Source organism: Nipponia nippon, unplaced genomic scaffold (genome assembly GCF_047370975.1).
Source record: "Nipponia nippon isolate SJK-2023a ecotype South Korea unplaced genomic scaffold, ASM4737097v1 scaffold_3, whole genome shotgun sequence".
Taxonomy (NCBI): domain Eukaryota; kingdom Metazoa; phylum Chordata; class Aves; order Pelecaniformes; family Threskiornithidae; genus Nipponia; species Nipponia nippon.
The window spans coordinates 18,162,055-18,181,108 of NW_028262347.1; the positions used below are offsets into that span (position 1 = coordinate 18,162,055).

At 34.5% G+C, this 19,054-nt stretch overlaps 1 protein-coding gene across 2 annotated transcripts in view; it reads left to right on the forward strand.

The window, feature by feature from the left end:
• The window catches only part of TBC1D22A (TBC1 domain family member 22A), a 186,957-nt gene that overhangs the window by 136,022 nt on the left and 31,881 nt on the right, over positions 1-19,054 (forward strand). For both annotated transcript variants that reach the window (XM_087765515.1, XM_087765516.1), the window contains one exon: positions 12,426-12,521. In XM_087765515.1, coding sequence (XP_087621641.1) covers positions 12,426-12,521 — 96 coding nt within the window. The remainder of the gene's footprint in view (positions 1-12,425; positions 12,522-19,054) is intronic.

Sequence of the window (19,054 nt, forward strand, 5' to 3'; positions counted from 1 at the left end):
GTTATTTTGCTAAATATTTGTTCTTTTCACATTCATTTTGTTGATAAAATTCTTCCTGAAGCCTGGCAGCATAATTTTTTTGATTGTCTTATTGTTGCTTGTTACAACTTCATAAAAGGGACTTGAAGAAAATTATATGGAAGTATAATTTTTTTCTTTTATAATAGTAAAAACCAAATCCAGTAAGAGTAATTTATAACCTTAGTAGGTACTCTTTTGAAGGCTTGAATAAAATAAATTGTAAAACACTTCTGAAAATTTGGAGTGATGTTTAGGAATCTAATGCAATATGCAGTGCCCAGGTTGTTTCAGTAGAACTAATATTGTGCTTTTAAATTATTTGGTCAATAGTTCTTGATTAAGGAATTTGCAGAAGTACTATACTAGATGTTAACTGTGAATTTCAGCTGAAGATTCTGTGTTCAGGCAAAAAGTTGAGCCAGAAAGCTTTTATTTGGATCAAAGCTGTCCTCCCATTTTGAGCTGCTTAAGGTGTGGAGGTAGCAATTAGGACGCTCTTGCCTGCTTTGTCATCTGTTGGAAGTGTCTCAATATACTGGTACTGAAGACTCAGCCCTTTAAATGTCAACATGGATTAGCGGAGTGATGCTCACAAAAGCTGGTGGGAAGAAAAAAGTAACCCATGTTTATTGACAGCAATAAGAGATTTGAATAGCTTAAAGTTTAAAGTCTGGTGATGTCATGTCAAATGTGAAAAACATGAAACTGTACTGGTGACCTCAGGCTGTCAGAATGGAAGAAGCTGTTGTAGAGCAAGGGCTTTTCCAGCTACTCAGTTGTGCTGTATCTGTGATGGAGTAAGGTTGCCCAGAAAAAAACCCTATGTTATTGGTAATACTAGAATCAATAAAGTTATATGCAGGTGGTAATATCTTAAAAGTTGCCTCACTTTCTGCCACTTTTTTCTTCATTTACACTGCTATAGGATATTCTCATAGAAGCTTTTCTTAGCAAAACGGTTGCAATCTATTTACTTAGGAAAGCATTGATGATTAGTGTATGATACACCTGAGCTGGAGAAAAGTATGAGAGTATTACTGTCTCGTAATTGCTCAGGGCTCTTCAGGGTCAAGACAGATCTTTCAGTTCTCAGAGATAAGAGTAGTAGCATCAGAGGTAACCTGCAGAGAACCTTGATAAAGCAGTGCGATAACTCTATAGGTGTTGCCATTCCCACATAAGTCTTTTGTTTCATGCTGCTGTCTTCAATCAGTGAGTCGGTGTGAGGACTGATTATTAGTACGGACTTTGACTTGATTGTTCTGCTGTCCACCAGGTTTTGATTTTCAGCATTTCGAGAAGATTCAAATCAAAGAGCTTACCTTAATTCAGTGTCCTGAGAGGTATTTAAGTACTGAGCAGGCTATGGCATCCATTGATACATGTTGCCTCTTCAGAACAATAGTGTTATTCACAGGAAATATTTTTGTTGAAGGTAAAAAAGTCAATTATATGTAGAGGATATAGTTTCTCATTCTGATCAGAGTTCAGCAAAGCTGCCCTCTGATCACTATTACTCTTTCTGTATTAACTGCTTGGTGGGTGGGAATAGAAGTGGTCTGAAGAGTGGGGCTTTTATCAGCTTGGTGAGTCTTTTGTATTAACTTGTTTAGGTAAGAAGCAGCTTATCTTATTCATCCAGACAAGATCAAGCTCCTGGTGATAGCTATCAAGTATCTAATTAATTTAATGAAAATATATGCATTATTAACATTTCCAGCTGTGATACTGAGTGACTAACAATTTTCAGATGCTTCGAATGAGTAATGGTGTTGGCTTTTCAGTTGCTTTTGACATCACCCCTTTTACAAACCTGCAGTTTTGCAGAATCACAACTATAGAGCCTGTGTGCTGGATGTAGCTGAAAAGCAGCTGCCTAATGTTTTCAGATGTGCTTTTTCTTCTCTTTAAGCAGTGAAGATGCTGCTGCATTCAGCAGCTGCCTACTTTAGTTTCTGTGGCATTATTAGTATGTTGGTTTTAATAGAAGCTGAATGAAATATAAAGCATGCAGGCCAAGGAACGTTGTTAAGCAGTCATATGGTCACAAAAGGCTTGGTGCAATTAGATCATCATCACAAGACAAGATAGAAAATTCAGCCAAATTGCCATCCCTAGGTAGAGACTGATTCAGATAGTGTTGCTCTGCAAGGAAGCAATATTCTCATGAACAAGTGTTAAGATTTTTGCAGGCCAGCAAGTGGAGGAAGATACCGGTTCCAACTATTTCTTAGTCTCTAGAGGAATACTGGTGATCAGAAATTAAGGATTTTGTTGCTAGAATGTAATGTGGTTTAATGATGAGTGAAGAGGATGAAAAAAGATAGTGGTGTATCTTCAGTATCTTTATAATGGTTGTGCTGGAAACGTGGGTGGTGTTCTTGACTCTGTGTCATGACTTGACTGTCGTGACTAAGCTTGGAAAGATTATCTTGGAAAACAGGAAAGGAAGGCAATAGCTCATGCTTATTACTAAATACCTTTCTGGTATTTCTGTTTCTGCTATCCTATCCACTTACCTTCTTAGTCAACAAGACCACCTATTCGAAAACATGTGACTGAATGTGGTACACATATTTGTTCATTCTCAGTTGCTACAGTGTGTTCCTTGAAAGAAAGAAAAAATCATTGGAATAGTTTGCAAAAATTTAGTTACTGTTAAGAAGATAGGTCTCTCAGACCACACAAGGTTTTGGTATAAATGTCATTTCATGTTCAGAATTTAATAAGAAATCTTCACAAAACATTTAGATATTACATCAATGTAATCATCCCTTCATTTTATAGATGTGGGATTTTGAGGATTGTAGAGTTTCTGTTCACTGGACAAGAATTCAGTAATATCTTTATTGAATTACTTAATACGCTTTACTCAAATGACCAGTAATATTTCATTTAAGCGTTCATTGCAATCAAAATACCAACTTCTGTCCAAAATGGCACACGTGTAAGCCTCCATATCTGGAACTGACATAAGTGGCCTAGAACATATTTAATGAGAGGATGTCTTTGAATTACATGTTGGCACTGTGTCAGTTAGATTATTCTTGTTATTTGCTGAGAAGTTGGAATAAGCAACTATTGGTTTTTAATACTGTTATTTAGATGTTGTTTTTGTCTTTCAGTATAAATGTGATATGTATTTGTACAATTAGTCAAATGATTTTTTTCAATTGTGAAGTGTTAAGCTAACATTTTTTTATAGGTCTGCTTTGAATAATTAATTTAGTAACTTTTATTAAAGCTAATAATATGATAAAGCTAAAGCCAATTAATCAAACAATTATACAACTATTATACAACTATTTCAGTATCTTTCAAATCTGGGGGCTAAAAGCTCTAGTGGTTGTCTTGAGCATGGATTATGTATTTCAGCAAAATATGGTAACTGATGAATATCTGCAGAAAAGGATATCATTGTGCTCTTTTTAATGAACTAACAATTTCATACAAAAAATTCAGCATTCCCATTGTTTAGAATAAAGGGTTACATGTAAATGAGGCCAGTGCTGAAATTGTATTTAAACAATGCTGACAGTTCTTCTATTGTGCCCATTAATTAATTTCCCAGCATCAAGGTTCTCTGGGAATCAGCTGCAAAAATAATTAAAATGATACATGAGGTAAATAATTTAGAAATTCAAAAGGTGAAATAGGGAATTAGTCTAGTAAATATTAGTCATACTGCTTATTTGTACTCATCTGCCTTTTAAAAGCAGGTTATTGAGGAAGTATGATCTGGTTTTGATTACATGATCTGCTGAAGTTCTGCTCACAGGTGGAAACGTTGCCATATTCTTCTTTAATCAATGGTGCCTGTTCTTGTTTCAAATCAGTAGTCCGCTTAAAGCAGGTTAACATTTATGTAAAAATATTTTGCCTTACAGCAAAGTTCTTCAGAATTAAATCAGTTGCAGCATATTTTTACTAATGATTTGGATTTAGTGTGTGCTTTGTAAGGTAAATCATATCTTTAAGTCTGTGAATAAAAGCAGTTTTGGTTTTGGTGTGACACAGCTTTGCTTTTTTTTTCCACCACAGTTTTAGCCAACTAATTGGTGTCAAGTCACTACTGAGAAGGAATTTACATGTTTAAGTTCAAATTAAATTAGTGATTTCAGATAGAAGGAATAGAATCTTAATTAGAAGGAAGCTTCAAAACAAATTTCTTTCCAGCTGGACAATCATGTCTGAATAATTGAAGCCCAACTTTAAGCCTAGCTTAAAAGAAGTCTTTGCAGTAAATGTTCTTTCTGTCATTGAATGTAGATGAAACAAAGATGAGATTTAAATTTTGGTATCCCAAATGTGCATGCCTTTGAAAATATTTTGTCTGGAGTTTTTCACTCAAATCTGCCATATAACCTATTAAAAAAGATACAGCCTGCAGCTTTTAGAAAATGTTTTCTTCAACTTCACCTGTGCTAGGGGCGGGGGGGGGGCAACTGGTCTGTCACTTTTGGTTTTGTCCTCATCTTACTGCTCCTCAGCCTTTCCATAGCAACTCAGATAGTACTTCCATAACTTCTCTCATGCAAGAAGGATTTTAAGTTACAGTGGGGGACATCTGAGTAAATTACAGATGCAAAATGAATTTTCTAGGAAATAGCTAGAGGGTTCGACTTTTCAAGCGTGTGTACGTTTTTGAAAAGACTGTGGGTAGTGTCATCTTCTCATATTCTCTTAGTTTGTGTGACCTGACTGCCTAAGCTTTTTCCTGTGGAAAATACTCAGGACTAAAGGGTGTAGGGAAGTGTACGCTTCAGCTTTATACTCATGCACGAAACAAAATACATTGTATGCTTGTGTTCTATGCTGTTAGAGGAAGTAAAGGACACCGTGATGCTCAGCGTTAATTACACAGAGATTCTCTAAGTCATTACACTGCGCCATGGCTTGGTAAGAAAATTAGGTACGATGTTAATGGCTCTAACCAAAATGCTTTGTTCTTTAGTACATTAGCTATGGTGAACAAAGGAAAGTACAGGCGTAAGTAATCATGTACTTTCTAAACCCTAAACAGTGTAAATTATCCACTGTTATTGATGAGAACTTATAATGTTATGTGGCTGTTATTTGTTAATGCACTGAAACCAGCCTGGAGTAAGTAGTTCCATTAGTTCTTGCTGCTAGTTCTGCTGTTCTCATCTCCTAACAAGTTAGGAGTTTTTGATCTTAAATACTGGAAGAAAAACATGCAGAAAGATTTTTTTTTTTTTTCTACTAGAGGAGCCATACATATGTATATTAGATTGGGGTTTTATGCCTCAACTCTTACCATTATGTTGTTTGTTGCTAGCTAAAATCTCAGTGACTGATTATCACTGGTAGAATTTGTGCTCACATTGCCACATCCCTGCTCTTGCCATGTTCTGCCTAGCCATAACTAGTAAGTAAAATGGAAGTTGTTTGCCTTCTGCGTTGTAGAAATTCAAAGCAGCAGATTAAGTAATATTTTCTCCAGTAAGTACAAAGAACAACTAATGGTCACTCTTCACTGCAGATGAGAAGAGGCTTATTAACATGGGAAATTACAGAAAAGAAATCAATAAGCTTTCTGATAGTTTCACTATGCATAATTCTTCTGTGTATATCTAGGTTCTTTTCAAAGTAATGTTGGAAATAAGTGTTGCAAAACGTAATTGTTCTCCCCGTGTAGAGTTCAGTGTCACCTTGCATTTATCTCAAAGGCATTCTCCAAGAAAACTGCCTTATTCTGCTTTCTTCTGTAAATACCCAATTCAGCAAGAAAGGACTATAAGGGAGTTGCACAAGAAGCTCCATTCCTTTGCTAAGATCTATCCCTTTTCCTGTATGTGAAAGTAATAAACCACCACCCACTCCTCATCTCCCATGAGGAGATAAATAACTGTAAAAGAATGATCGATAGCATCCATTTATGTTTGATATTGATTAATAGTCTTACCATGAATTTTGCAGGCCATATGGAGCATTCTAACAGGGCAAAACATTGATGCAAAAAAATTCCAGCAATGGTCTGTGTTCCTTGTGGCTGGGATTTCGCAGCAGAGGTTTATATCCCAAGTCATCTTTTGGGAACTGTTGCCAAGTTGTTGTTGACTAGATCAGAGATGCCAGCTACTAAACTGTTATGAAAACTGGCCTTCACCTAGTTTTCAGCATAAATCTGCCAATCTAATAGAACAAAGTAAGATAAATAATTTTTTTGATCATTCCTAGCAGAAATAGGAAATGTGAATGCAGGCCTTGTAAAGGTTTTTTTAAAATAGCCCTTCTATAAGGGACTTACAATGAGCACTAAGGGTTGAGGTAATAATTTTTGCATGGTGTTTTGGCTGTGCCAGATACTTTTAGCTTGCTGTTATGACCTGAAAATGTTAGTGTCCATTACAGATTTTAAGGTGCTATGAAATGTGTTTGGATCAGATTTGTTTTTAATGCAAAGATCAAACCAACACATAAATTTTCATATTAATTAATGGATGTTTGCATTAGAAACAGCTACTTATAGGCCTTACGTGTAAGTAAGGTTGTTTTTTGGCTTGGGTTTTTTTTTTTAAGCATAAACGATCCACCTTTGTTGCTGTGTTTATTGTCAGATTAGATTCAGCTTAGACAAATGCTGTTGGTCACTTACTGCTTTTAGGATCATCCCCTTGGGAACAGTCATGGTGAAACAAAAACAATGACAGAAGACAATCCGAAATGTGCTAACTCAACAAAGATAAATGTTTTTAATAGGTATTTTTATGTATAACTGTAAAATACTTTTTAACGTGTATCATGACTAAAATTTAAATTTTTAGCACCATAGAATAGTCAAAACTTCATTATATAACTGACTGTAAAACTGACAGGCAGGAGAAGGTTATGATCCTACATGAGTTGGTAGGCTGCCATGTACAGTGAAAATAGTTTCAGTCCTTGGAGTATTCCAGTATCTTTTAGAAGGACAAGATTTAGGTGACTAAAATACAGTATTCTCTAAACTTTCATCATGAGTAAATATGACATTTTAAGAAAGTGTGGTCACGATTTTTGTAGTGAGAAATCATACCTTGTAAAGCTTTAAGAGCCAGTGAACATATGCGCCAGGTTGATGTAGCCTACTGAGATTGCCGAAAACAGTGAAGAAGGTTCTTCACTAAAGGTTATTAAAGAAAAAACACTGCTGTGGAATTAAAGGGAGTGCCCTTGTATGGATAGTAACTGTCTGAAAGATAGAAAACAGATGGTAAAAATAAGTGGGCAGGTATCAGAATTAAAGGAAATCACATATAATTCTTTGTGATGAAGCTTTAGCTGTTTCTGCTGAAGTGATTGGAAAAGAGATACAGGAGTGAGACAGCAAAGTTTGCTGCCAACACTGTGTTATTCAGAGTAGTAATGGTTGAGATGTTGACAGCAAGGAGTTGCAGGATTTCGTGTTGCTGTAAACAACCAGGCAGTAAATAACAGGTGAAATTCCACATGGACAAATATGAAGTGATATTGTGCATGTGTGTTTGGAATAATCCTAACTTCACCTGTACAACTTCAAGTAAGCTTTCTACACTCAAGCACCAGAAGAAAATATCAGCTCAGTAACAGTCAAGAAAGGAAAAGAAAAAAAAAATCAAAAGCTAGGAATTACTGGGAAAGGAAAGGAGAAAAAATACCCTTGTGCAGCCATATGAGTTATGTTCTCTCAGCATCTTACATGCTGTGTATGGTTTGGACTCTATTATAAACCAGAAAAGTACAGGAAAGGATGCTTAAGAAGGCTGAGCAAAGATGGTGGAACCGGTATATGCGGAATGGTGGAATAGACCAAAAGTTTCTAGCCTGCGAAAGAGAAGGAAAGATGAAGGGACTGAAGAAAGTGAATAGGAAGTGATTGTTCTTCCTGTCTTTCAGTGAGGTAACTGAACAGCTTTGAATAAAGCTAGCAGGTGTCGGGTTTAAAACAGACATGCTATATAGCACGCACTTGCGGTTTGGAATTCTTTTGCCACAGGACTTTGTGATTACTAAAAGAAAATTTACAGTTGCAGAAAGCTTTGGGCAAGTAAGTGAAGACAAATGCATTAACAGCTATTAAATGGGCATATCCTACAGCATGTGTAAGGACATCTCTGAGCACGAAATCACTGAAAGATGGAAGAGTATTCTGGGGAGACACTGGTATATGCTTGCACTCTTAGTCATCTGCTGTTGGTTGCTTCTCAGACTGGAGCTCTGAGTCTCAGTTTTGACAGTGGATTGAGTCTGTGCCTAGGAAGTTGGAGCTCCTGGCTGATGGAAGAGGCAAATTTTGGAGGAGCAGCCAACATATTCCGCCTTCCATGATGATCCTGCACTGACTTCTTTCTCTTTTTCTGCCATAGATTGCTTGGATATTTTTGGAAAAATTATTTAAACCTAAACTATCTGCTCCTTGTGATACAGTAAAAACTGAGTTGCTTAAAGTTGCTTTATTCATCTGTAATCATAAAGTGTTTGGAAGTCCTTGTGTCTGAGCCATTATTTGTGTGCGAAATGTGGTGGTTTAATACCTAACCCCGGCACAATTTCATAGCTTTAATCATTCTGACTACTTAAAAAATAATCGTGTATTTTATATACTCTATCAACAAATATAATACCATGAGATATTACCCTTCCTAAATGCTGAAGTATCCAGGATATGGGAGGCAGGTTAGACTAATCGTTGACTAGACAATAATCAATCTAGTCATGCAATAAAATTTGCATTCTTTCAGTGATTGTCTAATTCAAGAAGTTTGGGGAATGCAGTATAAAGAATGCCTTTCATTTCAGCTGCAGAGGAGATCCAGCATTTGCAGGGCAATGAGATATTTGTGATATTAACAATCTAAATGATTTTTATTGATAATGACAGATGGTTCTTAGATAATGTGCTCTGAGTCGTCTGTAATATGTTCAGAATAAGTCTTCTGGAAGGTTGTACATATGTCTTGAGATCTTTTGCTAAAATATTTAAATCAAGGTCATTGTTTGTATTTGATTTTAAATAGCTTTTAGCTGGTAGTCTGCATTTCTGTACATTTAGAGATCAAACTGTTTGTAACTTCAAAAGCTACAAATGGAAAAGTATAATAGGTAGCAGGTGTTAGAAAAGGCAATTATGCATTAGCTGTTTTACTCAATTTCCAAAACTGTCTAAAACTATCCATTGGAAATACTTTGTAGCCTAGACTTATCTCTGAAGCATGATGAATTTTTAAATCTATAGGGGGATATGCATTTTTTCTCTAATGAATTGCATATTTAAACCTATTTGGTTTCATTTAAAAGTGCTGAAGAAAAATGTATTGGGGGGAAAAAAAAAAGTTGAACAGAAAAATCTCAAGAAAAAGTACAGGTTTTATTATACTTCCAGATATTTTTTCTGCAATTCCTCAAAAACATTTTCAGTTTCCAATATTGCAGTTCTGTTTCTTTTTTTTTTTTTTCTTTTAATTTTTTTTTTAAGCCACTTATCTTGACTTTCTGGCTATTTCTTTATTATGTGATAATAGAATGAATTCTTGGGCTTAAAATGAGAATCTTAGATTATTATCAGAACAGAGAATACTCTGATGATCTAATTTGACTACCTACGTAATACTGTTTTGTGAGTCAATGTAAGTTGACTTTGAAAGTTAAAATGGTGCTTTCAGACAGATTTCTTTAATCCTATCCCCTTCTCCCCTGTGCTTTTCAAGAACTTACATAATGGTGGAGCAAGGAGAAGAAAGGAGGATTAGTATATATTAATACCAAGCCAAGTTCCTTTCAGTTCCCTCTTTCTTGCTCATGTCATGTAATTAAAGAGATGTAAACCTCTATTAAATTCAGGTAGGATAACAAATAATCGAATACAGAAAATATCCTGATTAATAATTATTATTTTAAATAAAGTTTTCCTGCCTACAGACTACACAGTCTTCCTACTTCTTCATCGGCAAAAATAGTCTTCCCCTTTCTTAATCTACCCTCAGCAGTACTTCTGTACTTTTCTTTATCTGGTCAGCAATCTCAGTCCAGCTTTATTTGCCTCCATCCCATAACCATCATTTTTCTTCTTCCCTGCTTTCCCGTTTGATTGCAAATGCTCAGGCTGGTGCCATGCTCTTCAGTTACCGGTTCTTTGAAGTAGAGATAACACAGACCATAGTTCACCAGGTAAAGGTGAACTGAGCTGGTTCTTACTATGCCAGAAAGTCTTCACCAGTGACAGCACATTCTTCAGAGTAGGCTTCTGGAAAATGTGTTGGTGTTTTCTTGTACAGACTGTTGACTTAGTTGTTAACACAGTCTGTTTTCATTGGATGTTACTACCCCGTTTGCCTTCCAAATTTGAAGAAAGGTTGTCAGTTTTATGAGATCATGTTGTGTATTCCAAAATAATAGAAACTTTTCATGTCTGATTAAAGGCTACTACTTGAAAGGACATTTTAAAAATCCATGTTAAAAGTGAGAAATTGGTTGCAGTTCAGTGCTGAGAAAAAACAGACCACAAGTACTGTTTCTATACTTAATTTTAAATTTTTTAAAATATTTTTGCTCATTTTAGAGATTAAAATCTTATAAAATGTTATCAAAGGCTGAATTTAAAAAAATACTGCATGTTCTATAAATTTATTTACCCAATAAAGTAGGAAGAGCGTTGTTTTCTTAGAATTGGCTTTCTGCATTTTTTAGAGTTGTGTTTGATTATTTAAATATTGCCACAATAGTATCTGATGTGATAAGTGGTAGCAGCACTTTGCTTGCAAGTATGTCTTCTTGAGATACTATTTTGTGCTTTTATATATGTTAACTTTCCATCCCAAGAGTAATGCCAACACTAAAGTAAAAGACCTGGGTTTTTCAGGAGGATGGTAGTGAGTACATGTTTCTGTAAAACTCCAATTTTAATACTGCAAATTGGACTTTACTTTGATTTTTCTGGTTAAGACAAACTCTAGAGAGAAGTCTAGTTAAAATTACCATATGCTTTCTCTGTCCTGGGATTTTGCAATGTTATTCAAGTCCTGTTATTCAGGAACAGTGTTTTCCTAGAGTAGGAAAAATATTACAGGATCAGAATCTTCCTTTTCTGGTTCCAAAATTAACTAATTCCTATTTTCAGTTCCAACTTACTAAAACTTCCCTGCAAGAAATTTGCATTATCTCTTTTTTTTTTTTTTTACTCTGATTTGGTGGAGAGGATGATCTGTAGTTTCTGTAGCTGCTAGCATGGTGTTTGTACCAACCCCTTGTAGTACACTGTGCACTTCTGTCAGTCAAAGGTAGAGGAGAAGGAAAAGTAGGAGTAGAATATTTCTCCTTCTCCACTTGAGATAGTAGTGAGGTTACTTTATTGCAGTTACAAATGTTATGCGGAATATTTTAAATACCATGCTCTTCTAGGTTAAATAGCAATAAAATAGATATTTTATCATGTTATGTTTTAGATAAGAAGTTGTTTCAGTTGACTTTCCTTGAGCAGGATGCTGTATTTTTCTAAAGAGTAAACGTCAGTTTTGAAATGATCAGTAGAGAATATGAAAAAAATTTGCTATGCTTTCAAAGTGCTACAATTAGATCTTATAAATTATTTAGATATCAGCATTTAAGTATCCCTACATTTATCAGATTATGTAGCTTAATTTTATATTTATTATTTTTAAATGTTATTTTAATGAGATTTTATGTAGCATTAGTTCACAGTCGTCATGCTGATAATTAAATATCATAATTATTTTTTCAGTTCTCAGTGGTATAGGAAATAAAATCTAAGATTAATTTGGTGATACGAGAAAACTTAGTGAAGTCTTTTAAAAGTAGGATCACAAATTTTTCTAAACTCCTAGGTATACTTATAAAATCTTAATTTCTAGGGGGAGTTTTATTTAAGTTTTATAAAGAATCTGCTGACTTGAAGAGAAAGCTGCAGATCTGAATACAAATCTGAGTTGTAAATGTTTTGTGTTACAAGGAGTAGATTTTTTTTTCTTTAGTAAAAACCTCTAATTCAGTCAAATATAGACCTAGTTGTGTATTTTTTAAAATGTTTAATAATTTCCTATGACAGAATTTATAATGAAAAAGCTACTAGTATCAAATGAAACTGCATTCACGCCACAATATTGAGCTAGGTAGTACAGTATTTCATGCCAGGTATAAGCTAATGGATAGCATCAGAAATGGAAGACACACATCTGTAAAGAATGAATTTAAACAGGAGAAATGCATACCTCACCTTAATTCCTGTTACAGATAATAGCTATGAATAGGTTTGGCATAGATGAAATGCATACATGTTTGTGACACGGAGAGAGATTTAGCTGACATTTGTAGTTAGTAGTGAATGCCATAAAAATACACTCAGGGTATATGGTGATCAAAAGTATTATTTGTGTGTTGAAATGCTGATTTCTTTTTATTTTTTCTAGTCTGAACCAGAGGGGTTTTCTCACTTCCACTTGTATGTCTGTGCTGCCTTCCTTGTCAGGTGGAGGAAAGAGATCCTGGAAGAGAAAGATTTTCAAGTAAGTGACTGGGATATTTTTCAAGCACAAGGTGGTATTTATTAAATTTAGCTTCCTAGTGTTACTTGGGGATGAATTTATGACAAAATAGTAGCAGCTGCACAAGACTTGACAGTGTCTGACTGACTGTTAGAGTTGCTCCAAAACTGTTAGACCCGAAGTGAGGGAATATAAGCAGTAAGAGATGTATTTTCTTTGTCCACTCTGGAAAAAAAAAAATGCTGTTTTAACTAAGACAGACTTCGAGAAGATGGTTTCTGGAGATGTTGTTACAAGTAAAGCCTTAGTATTTCACAAAGAGATTTTCTGAAAAGGTAACTGGATTTATTTTTTTTTAATCTTAAATGCATCACTGGAGTTATTTATTTATAATATCTCTTCTGTATAATATAACAGCACACTCTAACAAGGTAATGTTCATTCTTTCAAAAAAGCTAGGCAAGCAGTCTTAAAATAAAAGAGCCTGTTTTTCAGTGGGAAATAAAAGGACTGTAAGAGTATTTACTTCAGGTCCCTGCGTTTCAAAACCTTTTTGCAGCAAAGAGTGCATCAGGGAGTTGTTTGGAATGGGATTTGAATATGGTAAATAGGAGAATCATTTGCATACCCCTAGGGAAGTTCAGTTATGTTTGTGAACTGGTGACAGTTCACTTTCATAGAAGTATTTTATACTGAATTTCACCCTATGATACAGATGCATTGCCTGAAAGGCACTGAAGTCCTGTTTAGGGGCTGACTGTAAACAAACCATGCCGCAAAGCCCACACCATAGCCTGCCCCAGGGAAATGGCCCGTTACCAGCTTATTTTCTCTGCAGCTGACTGAACTCTGTTGCCTTGTACAAATGAACCATTGTGTAAATTTGTGTATCACTTAAATCTATTTTGTCTTTCTTCATAAAACGATTTATTCAGAGCACTTTAACTGTCGTTGCCTATCTTTGCAATAAAGAAATGCCTAAGGGCACAACATAACAACTTTAATTTATACTACCTGCTAACATTGTCATATTTTCTCAATTTATGGTATTTTGTCAAAAACAACTTTAATGTTGGCAGCCGTGCCTCTCAACTACAATTGTTCACTGTCAATCCTTCCTATTAAATTTTTCCTGTTGATTTCTTGCACCAAAGTTCATAATCTTCCCTGCTCTACCGAATTTATTACAACTATCTTTCAAGTAATAATAATAAGTAATAATAATAAGTAATAATCCCAAGGTATAGTACTATGAAGATTTGTTTGGTTCTCCTTACATATGTTCATATTTGTTTACTTTTTTAGTAACTAAGGTATTTCTTTATGGTTTAATTTCTTTATAGGCTATGTAAACTTGACTACAAAGTACCTAAATCAGGAACACATAAACACATTTATCAGACTGCTTTAGTTTGCTTACAACATAGAAACACAATTAGTAATTTTTAGGATCTGTAGACTAGTGCTAGTTTTATCATTATCATATGTTATCACTAAAACGTTTGACCTTCCTTATTGTGTTACATGACCTTTTAAAATGACTAAACTAAAGTGTTATCAGTTCTCCAAATGATACTTCTCTCCCACAGGCAAGAATAAAAACCATTATTCTTCTGCTTTGTTAATAATAGCTGTAGACCATTGCCTAGTCTTCAAAGTAGTAGCTCAAGCAATAGGCATTTAAACTACACTGGAAAATTGGGAAGTTCAGTGTGCGCTGTTGGAGTACTCTGATTGCATCGAATTCACGTTATTGAGAAGTCATAGTTATAGTATATTTTGTACTGAAATTTTGTGTTCTGTGGCCTACATCAAGAATCATCAAAACATGCATCCAGTCATTTCTCTTGCACATAGTGTGTGTTGTATTTGTTTTTCTGCATATGACATAGATAAGGCAAGTGTCTCCTAATTGCCAGTCGGAGGGTCTGGTTCTTTAGTCCTAACTGTGAAAACTCACTCTTTTCTTTTACATGTCTATTTGACCTCTTTCAGTAGAATTAAAAACCTCACAGGAATTTTTAGGTAGAATAATTTCCCCAGAACATCAGATGTGGTGGTATGCCAGATGAGACACTGAGCAGGTTTTGAAAGGGCAATTTTAAAGGACTTGGTTTTGCAATACTTTTTTCTTATTGTTTGATGAAGTATATTATTAGTACTGTTACAGACTGGACTATGATAGGAAATAATCTTTGCTCTTAAGATATTTATTTCCATTCTCTTAAGTATGTCTTATTGCAACCTAAGCAATGAGTAAAATTATGTGGTGTTTACTCTTCCTCATATGAACAGATTAATTAATAGACTTACATACCGAATGTTCAGCTGTGCATGATAATAGTTCCTTATTACAGACAGCATGTGTGTGTGGTTCTTGTTTTCTTTTTTTTTATTTTTTTTCCCTTTTTTTTCTTCTGTATTGTTGTGTAATAGAGAAAGAAATTTTGCAATGAAAGGAGTTAGGCTGGCTGGACTAGTACTGTGGAGTGATAAAACCTGAAAACTACTTGGTACTTGGTTTACATTTGTAGAATTAAGTATTATATCAAAGGAAATAAATTTTGATAAGGGAAATAGCGGAAGAAACCAGTTCAGGCCTCCAGATGTTGAAATAATAATGTATATATTGTATTTATTATATATATGTGTATAAATAATCATGTATATGTAAACTTGTAACAGAAATGTATAAAACTGTGTTCATGCTAGTCCCGTATTTTTCACATTTGAAAGAACTTAACAGAATAATTTTCTCACTGTAAGATGATAATCAAGTCATGATAGAAGTTGTGTTCGTTTTAATGTTTGAACAAGTTATTGTTCTGACTGCCATCTATTTGATAAGGTATCACTGTAGACCTCCTCTGAAACATGAGATGTGTGGGTTAGCATAAGGTTTAGCAATAGACAAGTGAGGAGAAAGGTGATGCTTTATATGTAAATCTAAAGCAATTTACAATGTTATTTGTAGAATTTGTCCCATGTCTCTGCTTTATGAAAACTGGCACCTCTTGACTTTCCACAGATTATTCCATGCCACTGGTCCATGTCCTTATAAATTGTTCCTGCCTGACTACTGTAAATACAGTACAATGGTGAACGAAGGACAACTATTTCAAACTTCAGTGTCACAAGAGAAAACATTTGATCTTAGGAAGCTGGGGAGTGGGAAAAGGTCAAACTTTTTTGTTTTGCTAGGAGTTTATAGTTGCTAATAGTTTGTGTTGCTCAATAAAGGTATCGGTAACCTTTCTAGATCCCATTTCAAAATTTGCTATGTAATGTAATGAGCTACGCAATGCTATGTAATGAGGGCAAAAATTATGACATGCAATTTTGAAATTTCCCAGGGTCACTTTTTGGTAGCAGTGAAACTATAGTGATATATTTTCAGATAGACATTTTAAATATTTCATGCCCATGTTTAATACAAAGGTTAATTTTGCTGAAAAGAATGATAGTGTTTTATTATAGTTAGAGCTTGTTATTCTCTCATGGTACTCACTTTGAGAGAGAGTCCGTTTTACCTACATAGGGTGCTCCACAAACCCAGGTACGGAAAGCTAGTTTGGGTAGCTCTGTAGCTTTATTCATACTTCAGATTAGCAGTTTTTACTTCACATGTTGGGGAACAGAGACTGCAATGGGCAGGCAATAAATGGAATTTAATCCTGGCTCAGATTTTCCTTTGTAACCAATGTGATGTTTTATAGGATCGAATGGGTCATACTTGGCTTATGATATTTCTGTTGATGGTATAAATGTTCTGTGTTAATTCACTGGTTCCATACTAGTGTCAGATTAAAAAAAGAAAAAAGTAGTAAGTTTAATATAGATAAAAATACAATGGTTTTTTTTTAATGTGATAAAGTATGACCTGCAATGTGAATGCAAAATGTGAAATTTATTTCATTTCTACTATCTAAGCTTAAATAATTAAAGATGCAAGTAATGAAAACCTTTCTATTCATCAGCATGTCTTAGACTTTGACTTACTGTTATTAATTTTCCTAGCTACAGCCATATTTCCAAAATTCTTCTGAATTCTTGAGATATATGAATGGTTGATGCTGTTAAGTGATAAAATATTCAAGCATGATTTTGAGCATATTTAGAATTAAAATATTCATAGAAAATATGGCTGTTGAGTTTAATGGTGTCGTGTACAGGATATCTGAAAGATTTGTAAGGAAACAGGATTTCAGGGACTCGATTCAGCTGTCAAACTGAATATAAGCTAATAGTAATGTTGGACTGATACTGGTTTAACTGTTAGATATTAGAAATTTAGTCCAAATTTTCAGTTTAAGTAAGTTATATCATTTTGTTAACACAGCTGAGCTATAAAAATATATTGAATATTTTGTGGTAAGGAATCTGTCTTGCAGATTTTTTCTTCTTCATGACTCTAAGATACAGGCTTTTCTGTCTGTCTGACAGACATTTTCACCCATGCTGTCATCAACCCACATCTTTATTACTGCAATGTCCTTTTCTTTGGCTTTGACATGCATTTTTGCTTCATTTATATTCACCGAGACTGCAGAGAAGCTGGAAAGATCATTTTTCAGTCCATCATTTTTTCTTGCTTTGCATCTCCTTTAGCTCCCTTTCCTTTATAGCACCAAAGAAAACTTAGATGCTTTCTCTTTCAAGGCCTTTAATGGACTAATACCGACACTGTACATGTCATCTCATATTCAGGGTTGAGATGCTGACTGCCAGTTTATCAGCCAGTGATGACAGCCTCATCACGCACTTGAGCTCACAAGAAAGTATCTGTGCTATCTCCCAGGTTGACCGTCTTACTTAAATGGAGCACCTAATGCAGATATTCAGTTACTTTCCTCTAAATCCTTATGTAAGTTCTGTTTTTCTGCAATACCCAGAATAGATTTGACAGGTAGGCTTGAGTCTGTTAATAACACCTACAGTCACATTGACTAGTTTTGTGTTGCTTCTTTTTACTTTTCTGTGAATTTGTTGTCTCTTGTTTTATACTTAAGCCATAAAATCTTTGGGGTAGTGACTGTCCTTTGTTCTGATTTATATAATTTTTAAAATAATGATTCTTTAATCATTAGTTTATATAAATACTAGGAAGTAAGCCTTATTGACATCATGACTGAAATGAATCTGTGCACAGTTCTATCCTATTAAAATTTAGATAAATGCTCTTGATTTTTTTCAAATATTTAGTTATGGTGAAGTATTACAAGCTAATTTTAGTTCAAATGTTAATGTGAACCACCGTTTTCCTACATCATATGATCAATAAAATTTTAAGGAAATTAAGGTTAGTGTTATTACTTATGTAAATGCTTGTCTTATGAAGTTGTTGTCAGGTTTATTCTTCGATTAAATCTTGGGTTTTATATATGTTAGTTTTAAGATGATACCTGTTTCAGAGGATAGTGAAACATTTCACAGTGCCTGCATTTGAATGGAAGTCAGATACAGGGTGACTTTGAAGTGCATCCGTAGTTTTGTGATGGGAGTGAGCACTGTCAACACCTTCAGTTTGCTTTGCCTTTTCTTCCCTTTTTAATAATCACTTAATTAGAATCAGTGCAGGGTTAGAAGGTTCACTACGACCTACCGCTCTTCCTAAATCTCAGCTCACTTGAATACTTTGCCCCCTTATTTCACGTAAGAGTAGAGAAGGCCTGGGTTAATATCTTCTGATTTATGGTAAGAATACACTACTGATATTGCAAGTCTCATTTTTTATATCACTTTTCACATGAACTAACATTTCTATTAAAGTAGATTTTTGTATGTGAGCTAAAATAATTTGAAAGAGAAGGTTTTAAAGAAAGACAAATCTGATTCTATACACCTGCCAGAGTGTACATTTGCTACTGCTACACAAGCTAAATAATGTAACTTTGCACCCTAAAAATGGCATTAGTAGATGGTTACAGAGACAACTGAATAACAAGATGCTTGGAAGACAACTTAAATTCATACTGCTGTCTGCATGTGTAGCAGGCTTTAGTTTAAAAAGTTTAATATGAGTATTCTTCCTAGTGATTATCTACTATAGAAACATGTCATATATCAGAAATGTTATTTTATACTGTCTATCTAAACTTAACTAAAGTAATATGTGTTTCCTTAATCTTTTGTGACCTTGTTCCTAGTTTGTGATGTGAGTTTTTAAATAGTTACTTTTTCTGCATTAAAGTACAGGACTTCTCACTTCATATGATATGAGGCATAACTACTAAACATATTTTTAATTTAGCTTCTTGGTGTGTACAGTGCTAGAAATTTAGTTCCCATTACTACTGCAGTAAAAATAAATGTTACTCAATTAAAAAAAAAGTAATGTTTCTGAACAGATTAGTTTTCTGAACAGAGGAGTGTTTAGCCTTCTTTTCTGTAAGCTGTATGGTTAGATGGTTTTGTGGTTCTGGATCCTGTGCCCTCACTCTTCTATGTATGGAAACTAACAGGGTCTTTTCTGTGAATGTACCAAAACCTGTAAAGAGTTAAAGTCTGTGAATGTGGAAATCTTTCTAACTTTAAAGAGCCTGACTGCTAACATT